At 51.3% G+C, this 22,923-nt stretch overlaps 1 protein-coding gene across 12 annotated transcripts in view; it reads right to left on the minus strand.

Moving 5' to 3' along the window:
* Positions 1–2,690: 2,690 nt before the first annotated feature.
* The window catches only part of RNF24 (ring finger protein 24), a 29,795-nt gene continuing 9,562 nt past the window's right edge, over positions 2,691–22,923 (minus strand). For 8 of the 12 annotated variants that reach the window (XM_032684931.1, XM_032684927.1, XM_032684928.1 and 5 more), the window contains 5 exons: positions 14,217–14,366; positions 8,666–8,708; positions 7,740–7,781; positions 5,646–5,725; positions 2,691–3,971 (listed from right to left, as the gene is read on the minus strand). In XM_032684931.1, the coding sequence (XP_032540822.1) occupies positions 3,833–3,971; positions 5,646–5,725; positions 7,740–7,781; positions 8,666–8,708; positions 14,217–14,359 (447 nt within the window). In that variant the 5' untranslated portion in view covers positions 14,360–14,366 and the 3' untranslated portion in view covers positions 2,691–3,832. Of the gene's footprint in view, positions 3,972–5,645; positions 5,726–7,739; positions 7,782–8,665; positions 8,709–14,216; positions 14,367–15,741; positions 16,642–16,843; positions 17,004–22,923 lie in introns of those variants that run through there. The other 4 variants (XM_032684924.1, XM_032684923.1, XM_032684925.1 and 1 more) reach the window with 2 other exon arrangements.

The following is a 22,923-nucleotide window of genomic DNA, read 5'->3' on the forward strand; positions in this document are numbered from 1 at the left end:
TAGATCAGTGTGGTGCCCCTGTCAGCTCTGCTGGGTAAGTCCAGGCCATGGACACAGAGTGGAGCATCTCCCAAACCTCAGCTGAGTCTGGGCTGGAATCTGGGACACAGCCACGGATTTGACAACAGTAAAATAGGGGGAAAAGAGCACAGAGCTCACATGGAAGGTGATTTGTGCTGGATGGGAAAGAAAATGTGCTTTTCCTGCAGTGAGACAGGTTTTGGTTGTGTCCTGCTCTGTATTCCATAATGTAGTGCTTCAGAGGTGAGGGCTGGGAGCAGGATCATACAGGTCATGGGATGGTTGGGGCTGGGAGGGACCTTAAAGATCATCCAGTTCCACCCCCTGCCACGGGCAGGGACACCTTCCACTGTCCCAGGTTGCTCCAAGCCCCGTCCAGCCTGGCCTTGGGCACTTCAGGGATCCAGGGGCAGCCACAGCTTCTCTGGGTGGGTTGTTCACTTTCTCATTTATTCTTCAATTCTTAGGAAATCACACAAAAAGTGCCCAAACTCGGTGCATTAAAAACAGCTCCACTTCCCAGGTGCTGCCTGAAGGGTGTCCAGACTTGGCTTTTTCTGTACCACACAAAATGTACCACACAAAGTCTAACACACATACACACACACACACACACACACACACACACACACACGCACACACACCCCAGCTGCTGCTTTGCCCGCCCTCATGGCCAAAACTCATGGAAAACTTTGGCTTTTTGGAATGTCTGTGTGCCTGGGACCTGTGTGGCCCCTTGGTGTATCAGCTGGGCTGGGCTGGGTGTGGGGAGGGTGTGAATCCTTGGGATACACAGGGAAAAGGCTGGGCTTTGTTAAAGCAGGAGCTGAGGGCTGGGGATGGCAGAACCACCTTGGCTGTGGAGAGCTGGGAAATCTCTGCAGGAATTCCCAGCACCAATCCCACAGCCTGACCCAGCACAGCCCCTGCCCCGAGGCACTGGTGTCCCTGGGCACAGCATCCCGGGGCTTCTCCTGTGTTCGTGTAACTCCTTTTTCTCTTGATTTGGAGTAGATCCAGCACGGTCTGATCCCAGCACCAAAGTCCCTGGCGTAGTGTTTGTCCTTTTTTTTTTTTTTTTTTTTTTGTAAACTGCTTGTTTTTTTCTTCTTGTAATAAAATATCACAGTTATTTTTTACATGCTTGAACCCCTTGTTGGCTTCCTGTCTTGTTCTTGGAGCTCCAGTGCAGTGGGATGGACGTTGGTGGGAGTGAGCGGGAATGTGCTGGGGGAATTGGGCTTTTAGAACCTGATTGAAAAGAATCATTGGCAATCCTTGATTGTTCTTCCCTCCCTGCATGTTCCAGGCTCTGGGAATCAGGTGTATTTTAGAGCATGTTAAAGGAGAGGGGGAAAAAATTAAAGAGCATTATTCTGGGGCAAATTGCAGCATTTTTGGGTTTGATTAAATATTTGCTGATTGTTGCTTTGGAGGCCCTTTGGCCTTTGATGTAGGAATGATATGGATGGGATTGGAGGTGGAGGTGCAGCATCAAGCCAGAACAGGAGCTGTGGGGTGGAAGCACCAAAAATAACTGTTTTGTGCAGCTTGGTGTGAGATCCAGACTTTGTCCCAGCAGCAGGAATTATCCCGCAAGATCATCATCCCAAAATGGCTGGGAGGGCAGCCAGTCCCTGTGAATTCTTTTGGAGAAGGTGAAGGAGAACAGTAGAGAAAAGGCTTTAAGTCGAAAAGGGTAGATTTAGACAGGATTTTTAGGGAGAAATTCTCCCCTGTGAGGGTGGGGAGGCCCTGGCACAGGTTGGGCAGAGAAGCTGTGGCTGCTCCTGGATCCCCAGAAGTGTCCAAGATCAGGCTGGACAGGGCTTGGAGCAACCTGGGCTAGTGGAAGGTGACCCTGCCCATGGCAGGGGTTGAAACTGGAAGGGCTTTAAGGTCCCTTCCAATCCCGTTCCTGTGCGATCTCCAGGTGGGATGCGGTGCCGGGAAGCAGCTGGCACTAGAGGGCAGCAGCCCCTCGCGCCGGGCAGGGTGGGGGGACAGCGGGACAGGGACAGGGGGACAGGGCATGGTGGGGTTCCTGCTTCCTCCTCCACACCAGGGTCCTGCAGGGATCCCACCCCGGGATGGCTCCAGCTCAGCCACCCCGTGAGGACAATCCAAGGGGATTTTTCCACCCATCTGGTCACACCTGGGGGAAGAGCAGGGATGGAACGAGGTGAGCAGCTCCGAGCTGTGCCCCAGGAGATCCCGGAGCACACAGGCTGGGAGCTGAACCCCCGAATCCTATGGGAGCTTGACCTTAAGGGGTTGGGCCGGAATTTGGGCTGGGAAGGTTGGTTTAAGGAGGAATATCCTCTTCCTAAGAAGGGAAGCCCAGGCTGTGCCTGGAACCCTCCAAATCCCCCTTGGCTGGGGATTTTGGGATGCCCTCAGGGAGTGGTGTCCCCATCGGCAGCGGCCGGGAGGGATGATCTGCACCGGGATAGGGACGTGCTGGGGCAGGGAGACATTGACAGCAGGATCCCCAACCCCAAACCAGCCTTTCTTCCAGCCCCTCTGGGGTCCCACTCCCTTTGGAGACATCCCCGTGGTGACACAGGAATGAGGGATGGGGGGGAGAGACCCCCTCAAACACACCCCCGCTTCCAAAACCTGCTTTTATTTACATTTCAAGTCAAATCACATGCGGAACTCTTGGTTTGTTTTTTTTTTTTGTATGGTTTTTTTTTTCCTTTCCTTAAGAAGAGTGTGATTAGCAAAAAAGACGCATTATTAGAATTTCCAAATAGCAATTAAATATACAAAAATAGAGCTTACAAAAAAACCAAACGAACAAGAGGAAAAAAAAAAACAAAACCAAAAACCAAAACAGCGAATGTTTTAAAAAATATTCTGCTGCAGAATCCGTAGTGTACAAACACGTCTATGAGGCTCCACGCTCCATAAACAGTCCTGGGAGGAATTTACGGGATGGGGGGACGGCACCCGGAGCACCCCCAGCCCTGCACCCGGGAAAGCCGCTGCCGTGTAATACTGACACCCCCCCTCCCCAAAATCCAGGGAATACGAGTTGTGAGGATGGCGGGGGACATCCAGACCTGTGGCTGGAGAGGTGAGGGGGTGGCCCAGCTCCCCACCACAAGGAGGTGGGTTTGGGGGGCTGCCCAGAGACCCCCCAGGGCCAGGCTGGAAGCGATGGGATGATCCCAAAAGCCAGGATTTTTGCCTGCCCCCTCCATGCCATGGCTCTCACTGCTATTGGGTGACACCAGGATGGTGCCCATTCCAGGGACTCCTGAGGTAGCCGAGGAGGGGGACAACCACCCTCAGGCAGGGCAGGTGGGGAATCCAAACCCAGGAGACCCCACACAGCCACCACCCGCTGCCCCCCGGGGGTGACACCGGCGCTGAGGGGGCACCCACCCGCAGCACGATCCCGGGGGCCAGACCCCGTTTCCTGGTGGGAATGGCAAAGGCAAAGGAACCAAAGGCGAAGAGGAGGGAGCAGGAACCGGCCGTGGTGCTCCAGGGTCCCCCCAGCGTTTGGGGCACCGTTGGCGGGCGCGGGAGGCACCGGGAGCCGGGGGGAGGACGTCGAGGTGTTCCAGGTGCCACCGTGCTGCTTCCCGGCGGCCGCGGCGCTGGAGAAGGGATGTGCTGGAAGAAGGATGTGGTGCTGAGGATCCCGAGCCCCCTCCTCGCCCCGGCGGAGGAACCGAGCCCGGGCTTGAGGGTCCAGGCCCTTCATCCGTCGGGATTTGGGGCTCCCCGGCTGCGTCCCCGGTGCTTTGGCTGTGTCCGAGTGCCGCGGGCGGGAGCGGCCCCGGCCCGGCCCCGGAGGGCACTATACGATGTTCTGGGCCCCGGGCAGGGGGCCCTGGGGGGGGCCGGGATCCGGCTTCCCGTGGAGCTGTGCCAGCTGCAGCACCGGCATGTTACACAGCGGGCACACCTTCCGCACCTCCAGCCACTTGATGAGGCACCTGCGGGACACGGGGGGACACCGGCGTTAGTGGGGACACCTGGGATCACAGCTGGAACAGTGGGGACACACCTGGCATTAGTGGGGACACACCTGGAATAGCGGGGACACCTGGAATAGTGGGGACACACATGGAATAATGGGGACACACCTGGAACAGTGGGGACACACATGGAATAGTGGGGACACACCTGGTATTAGTGGGGACACATGGAATAGTGGGGACACACATGGAATAATGGGGACACAAGTGGAATAGTGGGGACAGACCCAGCATTAATGGGGGGCTGCAAAAATCCCCCCCTAAAACCCACTGACCCCTCCCCCTGGGGCTTTGCTGCTGCCTCCAATTTTTAATTCACCATTTGGGTGCCTTTATAGTTTATTGGGTTTGGGGGTTTTTTTGTGTGTGTGTGTATAAATACATGGATTTTGTGTAGATAGGTTTTATATATGTATATATATATACATAAAATTTATATTTATGTTTATGAAATAGAGATATAAAAATTTATACACGTACAAAAATTAAATAAAATATATACACTAAAGATGTCTATGAATACATACAAATATGCATAGAAATTATACATAAGCTATGAATAATATACATAATCATATATATAATGTATATATAAATTAATGAAAATATAAAATATGTGAATAATTATATATACTATAATACTATTACATGTTATATATTCTATTAATTATATAATATATAACATATACATATAGAAATATACAAAACATACAATACATGGATAATAATATAAAATAAAAATAATATAAAAATAATATATAAAACACATGATGTATAAGTAAATATAAAAATGTGTTATATAAAAATTATTATAAATATATCTATATTATATACTATAAATATATATCATATATATACTATGTGTATATATACTATGTATATGTGTGTACATATATATGCATATGTAGAGAATATATAGTATATATATTATATATACTCTATATAATATATTATGTATGTATATATAATAGAATATTACATAGTATTGGATAACAAATATATATGTAATATTATATATAGTATATATATTATATATATAACATATATATTATATAGTGTTATTATATAAACCACAACATTATTATGGAGTAATGTAAATTTTAGTGAGTTTGCTTTATATAAACCACACATATATAAAATACATATATTTACATTTTTCATGGAATTACAGACTGAGCTGGAAGGGATCCATGAGGATCACCAAGGCCAACTCCCGACCCAGCATGAGGCAACCTACAAGTTGAACCCCAGACCCTGGAATGATGCCCAAATGGTCCCTGCAGATCCCTGGGGAGCTGTTACCGTGGGTCTGGGGATCTATTTTATAAATTTATATAAATTTTATAGATGCAAATACACACACACAGGGGACATGAAGAGCTTGGAATACGTAAAGTGTGTATATATCTCTATATATACACACATATATATCTAAATGTATATATATATGTGAAGCACTTTTGCCAGCTTTTGATTGTATCTTTGCTGCTCCACATGCTCTAATTCATTCAATAAGGGGCTGTGATTCCTGCCCCTGGAATGGGGGTGGAAAAAGCCCCCGGGGAGGAGCAGCAGCAGCAGGAGGCCTCAGGCCAGGAGCCCCCCAGCCCCAATCCCAGTGCCCACACTTACTTCCTGTGGAAAGCATGTTTGCAGGGACAGATGCCCAGCTCGTCCTTGGGCTTGAACTCCTCCAGGCACACGGCACAGATCTGGAAGGGTTGGGATGCAGAGGGAAGGTCAGTGGTCAGGAAGCAACGTTTGCACATGAAAATACACAGACGGCTCTGAACCAGCCAAAATCAGAGAATCATGGAATGGTTTGGGTTGGAAGGGACTTTAAGATCATCCAGTCCCACCCCCTGCCATGGGCAGGGACACCTTCCACTAGCCCAGGCTGCTCCAAGCCCCATCCAACCTGGCCTTGGACACTTCCAGGGATGAGAAAGCCACAGCTTTTCCTGGCAACCTGTGCCAGGGCCTCACCACCTGCATCAGAGGGGTGAAATCCTCCCTAAAACCTTCCCAAATTTTACTGCCCAGGCTCAGCCTGGAGTCTCCCTTTCCTGGCAGAAGGGACCCTGGAGCCTTCCCAGAGCAACAGCCACGAAGCTGGGATGTGTATGATGTGCCAGGAGCTTTTAGGGTGCAGGGGGATGGATCCACACTGCTGCTGTCCCCAGGCCTGAGCTGCATGCACAGGGATAACTCTAGGAACAGGAAAAGGCAAAGGGTGCATCTATCCCAGGGCTGGGAAAGCTGGTGGCTGTTTTCCCAGCAGGCAAAAGACTCAGCTGAAAACTCCTTCCCTGCTTAGTTGTGACTCATTTTGGATATTCCTGGAGATTTTGGGTATTCCCGGCTGGTTTTCCCAGCCCCCTCGGCCCGGGATCTGTGTCTGTCCACAACAAGGGCCAGGTGCAGCTGCCGGGACCATCCCCCAAGGAACACACACATCCCGAGCTCCCCCGGGGCCTGGGAGAGGCAGAATGATGGAAAAAGGGGAAAACCAAACCCAGAGAGGCAGGGGGAAGGGCTGGCCCCCCCAGGGCTCCGGGCGGCCACCCCGTCATGTTGGAAAATTCCCACCCCGTGCTCTGCTTTTCAGAAACACTTACTGCAAAGGCCAGGATCCAAATGCCCAAAAAGGGATATTTTGGAGCAAAACCCTTCCAGCCTTTCGCAAACCCCAGGGAAGAGCCTGAGCTGCTCTGTGTCCTTCCCCACAGACTCCTCGTCCTCCCCAAAAGCTGGGAGAGCTGCGGAGAGCTGGGAAGAGACGTAGAGGAGGAGGGACGGAGCGGGACGGAGCGTTACTGCTGCTGTTCCCGACCCTGGCACATTCCCAAATCCCTCCTACAACCCTGGGAAGCGCTTTGAAGTCCGTTTGCCGACAAAAAAAAAAAAGCACTGCAGGTCGATTGCAGGGAGGGGACCAGAAATAGGGGCCTCCAGCGGGGACTGCTCGGAACCCTGGGGCCCTTGGGATTTACCCCCCGGCCGCGGGGAGCGGAGGGTGAGGATAAAACGTGGGATGGGCTCTGCCCAGGGAATTAAAATAAAATAAATAGTGGCTTATAAACAACTGGAGCTGGCACTGAGCAGATGAGTGGCCTCGTGCCCGGGACGTGGGTGGGCATTTCTGTTGTCTTTGGGGGAATAAATAAATCCAGCCCGTGTTTGACGTGGGATTCGAGCACATTCCTGCTCAACTTCAGCGGGAAAAAGGGGCTGTAAGTAGGGACACTCAGCCCCAAAAGGCCGGGAAGATCATGGAGAACAACGGAGGTGTCTCAGACCTCACGGGGCAGGGAGGGAGAGGTGGATCTGCCTCTCCCAGGGGCTGGGGGAGGGTGTTTATCCCAGACTCCAGTTTTCCCTGCCCAGAGCTGCGCTGGATATCGTCACGCTCCGGAGGGGACGTCCCCACCCAGGGACACTGTTTATCCAAGGCCCAGCTTTCCTTGGCCTCCCCTTATCCACAGCTCCTTATCGCTGCCATAATAATAGGGCAATAAATAATAATAATGGTGCAGTGAAAGCTCGAGGGGAGCCAAGAGGAGGGAGATGGTTTAATCCACACCTTTGCAGAGGTGCTTTCCTCCTTTCCAAAGCACACCTGGCTGTGTGCCCTGCTCCCAAGGGAGTTAAATTTGAGGATTTTCCCCCTCCATAGGGTGAGGAAGAGGAGGGTGAGGGAGCCTTTGCTGCCCAGGATGTGCTCACCTCGTGGAGGTTCAGCTCCTTCACCTTCTCCTTGAGTATAACCTGCAAGACAAAGTGCTGGGGTCAGGACAGAGCTGCTGCTGTGAGCATTCCCAGGAAAAATCTCCATAAAGAGATGCAGTTGAGTGTCCCAGTAGAATTGGGAACCTCCCAGCAAACCTGGCACAGCCAGGGAGTGCGTGGGGCCTTCACCCCTGAGCAGGGACAGGAGAAAGGCAGTGCTGGCACAGACAAAACCACGAACACAAGGACCAAATCCAGGAGGTTTCTTCCCAAATTTAACCCTCCTGGGCTCCCATACTCTGCCACAAGCCCCTGCATGGATATCTGCTGCTTCATTCTCACTCCATCCAGGCTGAACACCTGGAGAGGGCCATAAATCCAGGACAACGGTTTGCTACCACCCTGACCCCACCCAGTTTCCTGCTTGAACAACGGATCAGAGGCAGAAAAATCCCATAAATCCTGGAGAAAACAGGACGTTGAAGCAGCAACTTGACACCCACCTCTGGGCCCTCTTTATTTTAACTGGGTATTGTGGGTGTGTGCAGGGTAGAGCTGGGATTGCCAAGGGGACGTGGAGCTGTTCCCTGGGAGAGCCCTGTGGGTTCAGAGCAGCTGGGTCCAGCCCTGGGAGCAGATTCAGACCCCACAAAACATGGTTTGCTGGCTGGGGATGTTCCCACTGCTTGGCAGAAAACCTGGAGACCTGCAGATGAGCAGGTGAGGGATGGTCCTGGGGGGCCCAGCTGGTGGAGAACAATTAAATCACCAGGGACAGAGATTGTTACAACTGCTCTTCCAGGGCCAAAAACCTCCCAAGGAGAGGATCAGCACAAGGAAACCTGATGGAGTGGCTGCTCCAATGTGCATTTGGCACTAGGCACGAAGGGAAGGAGAGGGAAACTTCCTGAGGGTCATCTCACCTGTTTGTAGGCGTAAAGCTCTTTGTGTGCCTGGTGCCTGAGCCTGCAAGGAAACCAGGGAGAAACGTGAGGACAGGCAAAAAAACCAGGATTACTGTAACACTTCAAACGTTTCCCTTCCCTCCTTTCCAGATCTAATATATTAATTTTTAATTTTTCATTTCAGAACTGAGAATGGCCACATGAAACAACATGTTTAAGAAACATCCAATTTTCCCTGTTCTTGGGAAGGGAATGTCTCCATCCCAAAGCACACAGCTGTTCCCGTGTTCCTCTTTTAAGGACATGCCAGACATCACCCACACTGTTAAGACCAGTAAAAGCTGATGGGTAAATCACAAGCTGCCACAAATCCCCCTCAGTTTCCAACCACTTCTGCTGTCAACAATTCCTAGATTTTGGATAGAGCACTGTTTTCCAAGTGATGGGGACTCAGACCTGAGGAAAGCTCCACTTCTACTCCAGCAAGGATGGGGAAGGAGACATTGGGTTCCTCAAACTCAGCGTTATCCTCTCAACTCTACGATCATCCACTCCTGGAGCAAATCAGGGGATGGAGATGAATGGGATGAACCTATTCCAAGGACACCTGCTGCAGTGGGAAGTCCAGCTGGTGGCAGCAGGAATTTGAGGTCACAAGCAAAGAGCTGGTTCCATTCCCTCCCTCTCCAGACTCCCCTTTCCAGAGCCAAAACCAAGAGCAGCCTGTTTTCCACAGCCCAGGGTAGCGCTCCACAGGCATCCACTGGCTGGAGAAGCCCATTATGATCCCAAAATAAATACATTTAAAATAAAAAAATAACTAATATTGCCTCTCATTACCAGACATGGCTCTTAGTGAAGTGCTCTGGAAGCTCAGGAGGGAAGACATCTAAGGTAAAGAGTTGGCCAAGGACTTTCCATAAGGAGTCAGCGTGTGGCTGCAGGGCTTGGAGAGCTGTAGGAGTATTTTCCCCAGCCAGTCCTGACTGTGAATTCAGAGGGAAACCCCCTTGCCTGGAATTTAATTTCTCCGAAAATATTATTCTGGGGGCTGTCTCAAACCCCTGGCTGAGTTCATGGGGGTTTTCCAATCCTGCCACGCCGCAGTGGGTGAGTTACAAAAATACGATGGAAAAATGTATCCTTGTGCTCAGATCTCCCCCTAAAATGTGGGCCTTAAAAGTTAAAGAATGGTTAAGAACACACCTTAATGCTGCAGAGAGAGATGGATAAAGTTGGCTCCTGAGTCCCAAATTTTATGGGGAGCCATTCCTCCTGCTCCAACAGTGCTGCCTGGCAGGAACCTTCCTGCAGAACCACGGAAAACACTGCAGCAGGCAGGGAAGGGGAGGAGGAGGCCGGGGTCGCATCCCTCTGCCAGTGACCCCGAGCAGAAACATGAGCAGAAGATGCAGGAACAATAGAGAAAACAGGATGAAACCGGCCCAATCCGCAGGGATCCGGTGGCTGGGAAAGCGGTTATGAAACACAGATGGAGAGAGGCTCGGCGTGCGGCTGCAGACCACATACAACGGGAAAACTCTCCCGGAATGGGAAGAAACACCCGCCTGACGGATCCTGGGCCACCAAGGATTTGGTGAGCCAAAGCCACTGGAGTATCTGGACCAGCAGTGGGGAAGAAGGAGCCACCTGGCCCTGGATCTGCGCAGCTCCGGGCTGTCAGCACGGGCGCTACGATGCCAAGGGTTGGTGCTGAGCTAGACAGGGAGTTTTTCCCAAAAAATCCCTCCCTGGAGGTTATGGGGAGCAGCACGAGCACATCTGGTGCCGGAGCGTGCGAGCTCTGTCCGCTCCTCCACACTTCCCTCTCAAAGCCAGGATCCAGAGCCAGATGGCTCCTGGTCAGGCCTGGTGCAGCTGTCGTAAGGAGACCCCGGATCCTGGCAGGCCCAGGGCTCCATCCATCTCGTGTCAAGCGCTGTGACTCCGGAGGAATTTCTGGCAGATGTCTGCCCGAGATAAGGGACCACACAGCGCGTGGCTGCGGATCGTGTGTGCGCCGCCACCCAGCCCCCAGTTTAATATCCACCTCTCCTGGGCTTTGGGATGTCTGCCCGCAGGAATGGGAGTGCCCTGCTCCTCTGGGGGACTGAATCACCTATAGCAAGGGAACGACTGCAGGAATAAAATGCAGAGGCAACACTTTTTGCAGATTTACCTCCAAGATCTGCTTATTTCATGCTCCACAGTAGAAGGAATAGAAAGGCAGGCACTGACTCTTTGCCCCATCACTGTCGCTGTTCCCAGCCCAGCTGGGCTCCTTGGACTCTTCATGGAATCACAGAATCATTTAAGTTGGAAAAGCCCTCCAAAACCATCAAGTCCAACCATTCCCCCAGCACTGTCAAGGCCACCACTAACTCATGTCCCCAGGTGTCACATCTGCGTGGCTTTTAAATCCTTCCAGGGATGGGGACTCCAACACTGCCCTGGGCAGCTGTGCCAGGGTTGAACAGTCCTTTTGATGGAGAAATTATCCCCAATATCCAACCTGAACCTCCTCTGGCACAACTTGAGGCCGTTTCCTCTCCTCCTGTCCCTTGTTCACTGGGAGCAGAGCTTGACACCGCCCCCCCAGCTCCTCCCTCCTGTCAGGGAATTGCAGAACCAGAAGGTCCTCCCTGAGCCTCCTTTTCTCCAGGTTGAGCTCCACCCAGCTCCCTCAGCCGTTCCTGGTGCTCCAGACCCTTCCCCAGCTCCATTCGTTTTTCTGGACACAAAACCAGCGTTGGATCCTGGTGGGTCTGAATGCAGAAGGAAACAGCCCCACAAAAAATGGGCTTTTTAGGGGCTGTGTTCCCTGCACCTCCTGGAGACTTTGAGCTGCCCTAGGCTGGGCTGGGATGAGCCCCATGTGATCCTGTAGAAAGCATGGAGAGAGGATGCTGCAGCCTTCACTCAGGGTGAGCGTGGCATTGCTCGGCTCAGCATCCTTCTGGACTGGGTTTTATGGGACCGAAGGCAACACGATTTTATCACTTTCATTAATTCAGCAGAGATCAGACACCACCAGCCACCTGCAAAATTTAATTTCCTTGTTCTTCCCCTTTTTATCTGTAATTTTTCCAAGCAGAGGCAGCAGCCATGAGGGACCCCAGCTTCAGCCTGAGTGGTTTGCAGCAGCAGAAGAGCTCGAGATTCACCTGGACAGTGCACAGGTAACGATGACCTTTGCTGTGCTTTGTGCTGAAATCCCTGTAAGACTTTTTTGAGCCAATCCAATTAATTAAAAGTGCCACTTTTCCTCCCTTTGGAGCTGGCAGAGTGTTCTGTATTGACACAGCTGAGAAGCACAGCCCGTGCTCTCTCCTCCCCTGGCACATCCTTTATTTAAGGCCTCAGCTCTGGATTTGGGGTTAATACACCAGACACTGGCTTTTCCATGGATGCAGAGGAGAGCTGCACAGGATGCTCTGATTCAGAGCAGGCCATGAGAACCAGGGTGGTGTCACGAGCCTCACTTGGTATTTGCCAAATATTTGCAGATGTGGAGTCACGGGAAAGCAGGGAGAGGGAGGGGATAGGCTGTGTTGACTCTGCACCTCTGGGGGTGCTGTTATCTGCAAATAACCCCTATGGATACAAGGGGAGCTCCTGAGGGGACCATCCTGGCCCTCTGCCTGGGTTGGTCTCTCTGCCCTTGCAGGTGGGTGGTCCTCATCCTGCTCTCCACCTACAAGGCTCCCCAAACCCCACCAAAGCTCATTTTATATCCCTCACAAGCTGTGATTACACAGCAGCTTCCGTGGAGGTGGATGCTCCTGGGACACTGGCACAGCTAAAACCCACGGCACGGCAAAACCCTCCAAAACACGGGCTGCAGGATCCTGTTTTGGTTCTGTTTTGCCAATAGAAGAGCTGAGGGAGGAGGTCTGAAGAGCCATTTGTAGAGTCTCTATAGAGTTTCAGGCTATAAAGGGATCACTGGATGATCTAATCCAGCCTCCCATCTATCATAAGTCGCTAAATAGCACCTCGGGAACGGGAGCCAAAATGTCTCGTCCAGAAAGGTCCTCGGTCTTGATTTAAAGACGTGAAGAGACACAGGACTTGCCACTTCCTTGCTGGCTCCTTTCACCGGTTACTCACCCTCTCTCTTACAACACGCCTCCAACTTCTATATTTAAAGATTTTCTGGCTTGACCTTCCAGACATTACTCCTTGTTATTCCTTCTTTGGGGCAGAACACACCCAGCGAGACCTGGTGCCCAGGAAAATACTCTCAAAGCCCAAAACACCACTTCATTTTCCAAGTGAGCCGTATGGATTCAAGCTCCACCTGAGCCTTCCTGAACACCTTTGGTCTATTTTTTTATTTTGCATCCCCTCCCACTGGTGTCCCAGTTAAAATGCAAACACTGGATGCAAATCCCAGCACATTGCTAACATTGAGCACCATGATGTTAATGTGAACAATCACCTCGTCTACCAGGAGGGACAGATGTGCTGCACCTCAAAACACCTTTTTCTTGTGCATAATTGTGGGGAAAAAATTAAGATATGATGCCCATGCAGTCCAAATCACCCCTGGGTAAACCTGGCTCTGGGCTCATCTGCATGTTTTATGAGGTTTTGCTTCGTACAGAGCTGAAAATGGGTGGAAATTATCAAGTATTTAGAAGGTGACATGGAAATCTTGCTTCCCAGGTCTCCGAAAGCAGGACAAAACATTTTTAGCACCTTCTGGATAGAAAATCTGGTGGGAATGGCTGCTGTGAGCAGGGCTCCATGGTGCAAGGAGAGACTGGGAATCTGTCTTATGGGGACAGAGGGAGGGGATGCAATGGATGTATGATAAGCAGGGAGCTGGGGCCAGCTGAAAAGCCAGAGGGAAGGGAAAGGGCATGGAAAAGCTGGAGAGGAGAGTTCTGGGCACACAGGATTTTGGCTGCCACTGCTGGCAGTGATGCCCTCTGCTTCCAGCCACAGGGAGAGGTGCAGCCAGCCCCCCATCCCGGCTTCTCAGCACACCTTGCCCCTATCACCACCTCAATCCCCAGGCACTGCACTTTTCCCCACTTGGCTTTTGTTTTCCCTCCGGCAGGAAGAGTTTTCTCCTCTCAATTAGCAGCCCAACAATCTCCCCAACGGCCCATAAAATAATTAAAATAAGCCCCAAACTGGAACAACCTTTGGCCCTCCCGTCCCGCTCCCCATCGCTCAGATTAACACATCAACTCTGCATCATTAATCTCCAAACTGTGCTGTTGAAGGAGCAATTTGTGTCCAATAACCAACGGAGCAGGTATTAAACATTCCTTAAGCACATGGGACACGAGTTACTCATTACAGAGGCAAACGTGTTGAAACATTAAGCAGAAAGCAGGGACTGTAAAATGTCCCTTCCCAGGCTTTCTGATTCCATGCCTGCTTGAGCACATGTGTGTCTCCTGGTTTTTTTAAGTGGATAATGTGACTACCTTGTGGGGTGTCAGGTTCACGGGAAGATAAGATGATGCCACGCTCTTCTTGGGATGGAGAGGGATCAGTGGCAGGCTCAGAACCAGGGAAGCTCTTGGGGAACACTCCTCTTACAACCTTCCCTTACCTGATCAAGTAGCAACAGAAGAGCAAACTGAGGATGAAGACGAAGATGGCCGTGCCGAAAACCACGATGTATATGTTGAGAGGAAGGTTCTGGAACCCGATGTTCGGCATCCTGAAACTGTAATGCTGGAAGTCCGAGCTCATGGGTAGGCTGTGGAGACAGGAAGAAAACACATGGATGTGAGGCTCTTTCAGGATGCACTCTGGAGACCAGAAGTCCCTCCAAAGGGAGGCGGAGGGGGAAGAAGGTGACTTCTCACTCGTCCCCCTCTGAGATGAAGCCATCCTTGCCCAAAACTGAGCCCCCAGCTTGGTAAACCTGAAAACAAAGCGGGCTGGATCAGCCAGGGCTGGGATTTTCCCTCTCCTGCTGTGAGCTTCTCCTCCAGCTATTTTCCTTACACACGTCACCCTTCCAGTTAAACGCTGCATCAGATGGATGGCTGGGAATTGCATCCAAGCAACCCTAGTGTCCCTCAAACCCCTCAGTAACGGGGTAAAAATACTGAAAGCAGCCAGAAAGCCTTGGAGCAAGGCAGTTTTTCCTTCCTTTCCCCTCCAGCAGTTTCCAAGACCGATTCCTCATCCCTTAGAATCCCCCCTCCAAAACTATTGAGGGTCTGGCATGCAGTGCATCGCCAGCAGAAGGGAGAGGACACGGACATTCCCAGGCCACACAGCAGCACCGCCGAGCGAAATCACAGGGAGACCACGGAGTCTGTAAAAGAGGCTTTGTTTGTTTTCCCGTGTGAGATCCGGGTTTGGTGGTTTAAGAGCATTTTTGCAGGTTTCAGCTTTAACTCCCCAGCACAACCCCCCAGGAAAACCCCGAGGCACCGGCGGCCAAGAGGAAGGCGCGGCGATTTTGGCTGTCACGTACCACGCCTGGGACGCGTGACCAGAACCTCCCTCCCCTCGGAGAGCCCCGGCTAAACCCCGAGCAGCTGCCTGGGATAACGACTGCGGTGTATCATCTCCCCCCCCCCCCCCCCCAGGATTTTAATTGCACTTATTTATTATTCCTTATCTTTCCATCGTTCTCTCTGAGCCGTTCGCCCTCGGATGAGCCCAACCGTCGCTGGCCAGGCACAGAGTTCCCCCGCCCCCAGCTCAGAAAAGGAAGTTACAAAATACACCTTGTTTTCCCTTCTGCCCACGGGAGAGGGCTGGATGCGGCGGGCGATGAAGTTTGGCAACAAGCAAGGAAAGTACCTGCAGTCTGAACACTGTTTGCCAAATAAAATCACCGAGGGATAACAAAAGCCTCCCCTGGAGCGGGGAGTTTTCGACGGCGCAGCAATTGCACAGCTCCTCGCTTTGCACGGGGTGAGAAGACAATGGGGAAAATGCAGGATCTCAACCCAAACGTGTCAGGGAGCGACGCTCTGAAATCAGTGTGTCCTCTGAGTGTCCCTTCAAGCAGCATCCTCACTCCTGAAGCTCTTTTTCCCCTTGAGGTCTCTTTTTTGCCGAACCCTTTGGGCTTTCCTCTGTCTTGCCATCATAATCTCCAGGTCTAGACTCACCTTTCATCCCGGCTGCCCCACAGGCTCTATCCCCTCACCACAGGCAGCATTCCCACAGGTACTGAACACCCGCCCGGGAGCCTCCTCGCTCCGGCTGCTTTCAGTTTCCTCAGCTCGCTGGAAGTTTCGAGGAGACTTCTGGTAGAGCCTGGATTTGATTAAAGCCTCCAGAGACCAACACGCATGTTCAGAACCTCTCCCGGCCAACGTGGAAGCGCCGCAAGAGCTCGGGGAGCCGGCACATCCCCCTGCCAGCGCCGGTGGGGATGGGATTTTATAGCCCAGCAACCACCCGGCAGCTCCCGCTCCTCCACCGACGCTTGTTCCACTCCGCTGAGCTGGTTTGCTTTGCAAATAAATTAAAAAAAAAGCCCAAACCAGCCCCCAAAACCTTTGTTCCCGGCTCCGGCGGAGTTAATGCGCAGCTCGGCGTCGCAGAGCGGGGTTGGGTTTGGTTCTCAGCCCCGCTCTGTTTCCTGGGTCAAAGGGGTCTTTGGACGGTTCAGGGACTCCCCTCGGTCACGCTCAGAGCACGAGGATGTGTCTGCAGAACGAGGCTTTGGCTGCCCCACCTCGCCCTGGGGCTCGTGCTGATAATCACCAGCGTCAGCCAAGGTTGGCCGCCTCCAGCCCCTCAACCCCCCTGGAGAAAGGTCCTCCATCTGGGAAAGTTCCGGATGGTTTTTTTGCAAGGAAGGAGAGACCACTCTTGGAAAAGAGGCAACAAAACCAACCGGCGCAGGACTATCGCTTTTCTCCCCTTTACAACTCCTTTAACTTCTGATGCTCTTCTGATCAGAGCCAGGGTTTTGGCTCAGCAATTCCACCAGGAGATTCCATGGCAGAGGCGGTGGGCAAGGAGGATCCAGGCTGCATTTAGGGCGGCAAATCCCAGGAAGCCTGAAAAATTCCGGACGGCTGTGTGCACCTGAGCTGTGCTGCTCTTGTACCAGTCCCCAAAACCATCACAGCCCTCGGCAAATAAACAGTTGGCAGAAACGGAGCTCCGACCCACTCCCAGCATCCTACTCTCTCCTTCCAATGGAACCACTTCCCAAATACTTTGCCTCAAAAGGACATCACCAATGCAGCCATGACCTACCTGCCAGCCATGCCGTGGGGGCTCAGCCTCCCAGGACAACCCTTCAGTCCCCCACGGTGCAAGTCCAGCGAGTCCCACACCAGATTCATCCAACACCCACATGGAATAACCTTCTCCACATCGGAGCTGCCCTGGTCCTCCCTCCCTCCTGCTGCAACAGCTGAGAAATGTTACAGCAAAAAACACAGAGGTTAGAGGGGGAAAATCAGTTATCCTGCCCAGGATCCAGGAAACTGTTAACTTTAAAAGACTCCAGTGAAATCTGATGATTCCAAGCAGCCAAGCTTTGGGGTTGGGTTTTTTTAAGGCGAGTGTGGGGGGGAGGAACTGTATTTTAATCTGCTTCAGATTTGCGAGAGAGCAGCCAAAGGAAATAAAAAAGGAGGCATAAAGAAGGATGAAAAGTTTCTGGTGCAGAACAAAAGCCTCCCTGTTGCTCTCTCCGTGGCCAAGGAATCTCAGAGCGGGAAGATGATGCTTGTGGGGCACCCATGGCCCCCAGGAGGTCCCTGCATCCCCCACAATGGGGGGCACAGGCTGCATATAGGAAAGGGGCACTGGGAGAGGTTTCCCAGAGAAGCTGTGGCTGTCCCATCCCTGGAAGTGTTCAAGGTCAGGTTGGATGGGGCTTGGAGCAACCTGGGCTAGTGGAAGGTGTCCCTGTCCATGGCAGGGGGTTGGAACAACATGGTCTTCACAGTCCCTTCCAACCCAAACCATTCCACGATTCGGTGACTCCGTAGCATATAGAGCATAACAAGGAACAAGTGTGCCGGGATGCAGAGAGCCAGAGGGGGCAATGCCACAAGGAAGAACAACACGAGCTCCACGTCTCCTTCCTTCCAACCCTCCAATGTCTCAGCCACGTGGGGCCAAGCACGTCCGAGTTTCTCCAGCGAGGACAAAACTGGGCTTTAATTAAAAGCCAGGTTGTGGTTAATGGGCTATCGAGCAGTCAGGAAGGGAGTGTTACAGGTCAGCCTGAGCTCGCCCTTTGATTACACCTTGGGTGTTAAAGGCAAACCTCCAGAAGCCAAATTAATCCCCATTAGAGCCAGAGCGGGCACTTAATGCGTGGGGCCAACCTCTCACCCAGAGCGTCCCTCAGAGATGGCAGAGGGATTAACAAGGGAGGCAATTATCTTCTCACAGGTAGGGACACTGAGGTAGGGAGGAGGGGAGTGAGGCAGAATCCCTGAGCAGGGAGGGTGACACCAGGGATGCCATGAGCATCACCCATGGGCTGAAAGCCGCAGATTTTTGCTTTCCTGCTGCTTTGCCACATGGATTTGAACTGCATGCTCCTTCTTGGGGTTTTACTTATTAAAAGGAGCTGCTTTTCCTCTTTTTAAAAGTTTTATTATTATTTATTTATAACATCAGAGCACAAAGGGGCCAGGCAAGTGCTGTGCATCATCATGCCTAAATACAGCCCATGCACAGGGTGGAGGGGTGGCTTCTGCCTCTGCTGCTGTGAACGAAACCCCATTTTTAGAAGGATTTAAGTTATGTTTTCAAGAAAAACAGCTTTCTCTGCAGGGATTCAAAGCAAACTCAGACTGGATCTCCTCAGCCATTAACTGGGGAAACTGGATGAAGCTGTTGGTCTGAGCAGCATCCCATCGGCCAGGCTGGCGAGGCCAACCCATCTCCAGGAAACACCGAGCTTTAAAAACACAGCAGAGCCAGACACAGGCAGGTCTGAAATCACGAACCTCAGGGAAGAGCCAATGCTAAGCCGTGGCCAAACTCCAAGTTGAAACATTTTATCGATGGGAAAGATTTCAAGCGGGCGTGAACGGCGTCTCGAGTTTCAAAGGCGTTTCGCAACGTGTTTCAGACAGGTTTAACCAAAAGCCTTATTAACTCGGTTGAAAGTCAAACTGGGAGCAGCTGACAAGACCTTTCTGAAACAGCCCAAGTTGCGCTGCAGAGCAGCGTATTCTTCCATGGAATGATTCCACAACAGGAAGGTTATTTAATGGCTATGAGTAGCAGGATAATATTTAAAAGAAAAGGATTTTTCCAGGTGTTAAGAAGCAGCGGCCAGAGACGCCTGCGTTTAACTCGCAGGCAAAAAAATCCCCCTCGTGAACCCCAAAAGCAAAGCGAAGCCCTGACCTCAAGCAGCTGGAAGGAATTTCCTTCAGCTCCGTCTCTGGAGCTGGTCCAGCGCCAGGATCCGCAGCGATGGGAAAATCACAGGCAGCTGCAGAGCCAGCCCCGAACCAGCACCGCTGTCGCCCTAGAGGTGCCACGCAGCTGCACTGCCTTTTCCCGGCATGGAGCAAGGGGAAATCTCAGTGCTCCAGGTGGGAGCGATTGCCTTTGCTGTCCCAAACCAGGGAACAACCGGATTAAGAGTGAGGGGAAAGCAAAAACTCTTGGCATGCTGTGATTTTATAGAGCTACGATGGTACCAAGGGGATGGTGCTGCATCCAGCGCCAGCTCCCAGCATCCAACCTGACCCACATCCTTCATTCCAAACATCTGGCAGTGAGTGGAGGTGGAGCGTGAGCGAAGGCACAGGGCTTGGCAGTGTTAATGATTAGTGGGATTAATCTGCTGGGAAGGGGGAGCATCCCAACAAGTCCCTCACATCGCAGGCAGAGCCGTGCAGACATCCAGCAAAGCTCGGATGGGGCGATGCAGCACCACCAGCAGCAACAGAAACAATTTTTGGGCGTCAAATGGAACAAAAACCTGTTTGTTTCACCCATTTTGGCCATGTGCAGGTCTTGGGGGTGGTGGTGGGTTTTTGTTGTGTGCCTGGACAAGCAAGAGACCAAACCGACCTCCAACCACAAATCGCTTTGGACTTTTGATCCCTTCTCCCCAAGAGCGGATCCGATGCTTTTTTTGAACGAGAATCAGGAAATTTCCTGGCTGCATTCCCTGGCTGGCCGACACCAAACACAAAGCCTTAACCCTCTCCACTGCCTTCGGGCAGGGGACACAGAGTGATGTGACAATGTGCCAAAGCAATCAGCCACTGGAAAAGAATAGGGAAGTCTTTCTAAGGAAAGAAACACCCGGCGGCGCAACTGGTACCACTGCCATTTCCAGCAAGTCCTTTTGATTCCGGGCAGTTTAACACACAAACAATCCCAGAACCTGAAGACTGAAGAGAACCCTTAAATGGGAAAACGTTTTTACTGCCATTGGCAGAGGAACGTGCAGACATGGGGCAGCTGCAGCTCCCATCACCCAATTTAAAGTCAAGTTTTCTCCCAGAGCCGTTGGAAAAGCAAACCAGAGGTTTGCTCAGGGCCGATTTTGCAAGTTCCAGGAAAACAGGCAAAAATAAACAGAAAAAAAAAAATAAAAATCAATGGCGCTTTTTAATCCTGTCTGGAGGAGGGGGAAGCAGGGTTTGGAGGACAGCCCTGCTCGGGCTCCCATCAGAAATGGGAGCTGGAAGTCACTTCTCAGGAGGGTGTGAAGCAGAGCCCGCAGCTCCTCGCTCGGAAGGGCGCACACAGCCTGCCCCAGGACGGCTCAACTCGCTGCTCGGAGATGAAGTAACACTGGAGGAACTTTTCCCCTTTGGCCCTGGGGATCTGTAATTACTTTTTTCCCCTTTTTCCCGGCACGCAGCTCCAACGTCACGACCCGCTGAGCTCACTCTTCCTCCCGAAAGTGTGGTGGGAAAGGATGTGCCGCTGCCTCCTCCTGCCCCCGATCCTGCTCGTGCTCACGGGGTGAAAGGAGAAGGCAGCAGCCCCTGGTTCCCTGTAAGGACTGATGGTAATGGGATCCCATGATAAAAAAAAAATTCAATATCACACACGTTATTAAATTTGGGTGCCTTTTAGCCCAAGCAGAGCAATGAGAGCACAGACATCACCACAGGGGTGGGCAGCCTCAGATCACACCTTTGCAGCTCCCTTGTCCCTATTGCTTAATTTGGTGGGAATAATCTTCCACCTTCATTTGTGGCTGCTCCTCCTGGTTTGCAGTTTTCCTCAATTAAGAGGATCCTTGGGGAAAGCAAGCTGGAAACTCCATGAGAAACACTCAGTCTAGGCAGCTGAAGGGTCAGAGCAGAGAAATTGGTGTAAAACGCTCCAGGGAATTCGAAAATTCCCGGGTGATGACACAGAGCTGGGGGAAGCAACAGGTACTCCCAAAATATCACATCTGGAAGAAAAAAATCCCACTTTGATCAAGTCTTCAAGGCTGGACCAAAGCCAATCGCTTTCCGTGGAGCCAAAGAGCAACTTGCCCTCTCCACTCTTTCATATCGAGAAGCAGATGGACGACACAACTTCCTGAAACCCTTTTCCTCCTCTGTTTTCTAAGCTCCTTTAAAGGGGAAAAAATAATAAGTGCAACACTCAGGACTCAATAATCCTACAAAATCCTGCTGGAGACAGGCACCCTGTGCTGGCGATGGGATCACAGCAGCCGTCCCACAAAGGTGGTCGGAGGAGCCAAGCACAAATTTGGAAGCAGGAGGGCACAATGCTCTCGTTTACACTAAATAAGGTTGCTAGGTTATGGATTTTTGGGGGGGGGGGCCATAATCTGAAAGGGGATCCAGATGGCTGTAAAGCCTTGTGGTGGAAAAGCAGCATGAGGCCAGAGAGGGAAGAATTCCTCTTTATGCTGCTGCCGTCTGCTCCCAGATCCTGGATTTCAGTCCTCAGGAATGCTCTCCACAGATCCTTTTAATTGCCCCATTTATATTTGTGGTAAAAACTAAGGAGAAAAAGGAGCTGGATGCGGAAGAGTGACAAAGCTGGTGACTGGATACCGGGAAAAAGTCACTAAAAAAATCCCACAGAGCAGCCATTCCCCAAAACCCATGCTGATCCAGCCACTTTGTATTTCATAATGCTGAGAGCCTGAAAAAGCCTTTGGGAAAACCTAAACCACCCCAAAACTCAGACTAATGCCACGTCACTGCCATTGGCAATTTTTCCTAATACTTCCAAAAAATGAGCTGCACAGTCAGCCTATCCTTCCCTGGTTTTAATCCAAGTACTGGGATTTAGGGGAATGTTTTTTTTTATCATTCCTTCTACACTGCTAACAGAGACTGGGAAGGTTTTGCAATGCTTTATAGAGTCCAGCAAAAAAACCTCCTGGGAGTCACAGACACAGGACACAAACTGCTTCACTTCTATGGGATTGGCACAAGAAAGGTGAGTGTGAGGATGGCAAACCCCTCAAAATTTAGCTGGAAATGGAAAATGGAATTTTTCCACTGCCAGACCTGCATAGCCAAGTGAGGTGCTTGGAGAGAAACACTCACAAACCCAACATGTGTATCTCCTCCTCTGTCAGAGTCTCAGCACTGAGTGTGATGCCGTGGGATATTGTCCTTCTTCCCTGTTCTCCCAAAATTGTGGCCAGACCTTAGTGGGATGTATAAAGTCAAAGGACCTCAATGAAACACTGCCCAGAGAAGCTGTGGCTGCTCCTCTATCCCCGGAAGTGTCCAAGGCCAGGTTGGACGGGTCCCTTGGCAGGGGGTGGGACTGGGTGGTCTTTAAGGTCCCTTCCAACCCAAACCATTCCATGATTACAAAATCCAGGCACACCCACACCCTGGGGAATGTAACCAGGTGATGGGACAACCAGGTGTGAATTTTCAGCATCACCTACTCCCACCCCTCCTTTGCCCAAGGATGCTGCTTCTTCAATAAGCAAAACACCAATTTACAGCTGTGCTGCTGATGTTTAAAAACAAAAAGGGAAAACAAACAACTTTTGAGAAAGTTACGCAAAATTTACCTTTTTCTTGCAACCAACTGAACAAAACCTGCTAAATATTTTCAAAACAACTTCAAAGCTACAAAGCTAAAAACTACCAGTAGGAATTTCAGGCGTGTGAGAGTTTAGTGTCAGATCTCTACAAATTCCCAGGCACTGAATCGCCTCCTAGAAGGGAAAATATACGAGTGGCACTAAGGAGGGGTCTTAGCAACGAGCAGGCTGGCGGCTTCAAGTGGCTTTTTAAAGGTCAAGAGAGAACATGATGTCTGGGAGCCCTCACGTTCGGTTTTTTTACTGTGATTTAATGATATTTCCTGCCAGCCAGGTTATTAAATCACTGCCTTGCACCAACCAGCCA

Source organism: Chiroxiphia lanceolata, chromosome 4 (assembly GCF_009829145.1).
Source record: "Chiroxiphia lanceolata isolate bChiLan1 chromosome 4, bChiLan1.pri, whole genome shotgun sequence".
NCBI classification, from domain to species: domain Eukaryota; kingdom Metazoa; phylum Chordata; class Aves; order Passeriformes; family Pipridae; genus Chiroxiphia; species Chiroxiphia lanceolata.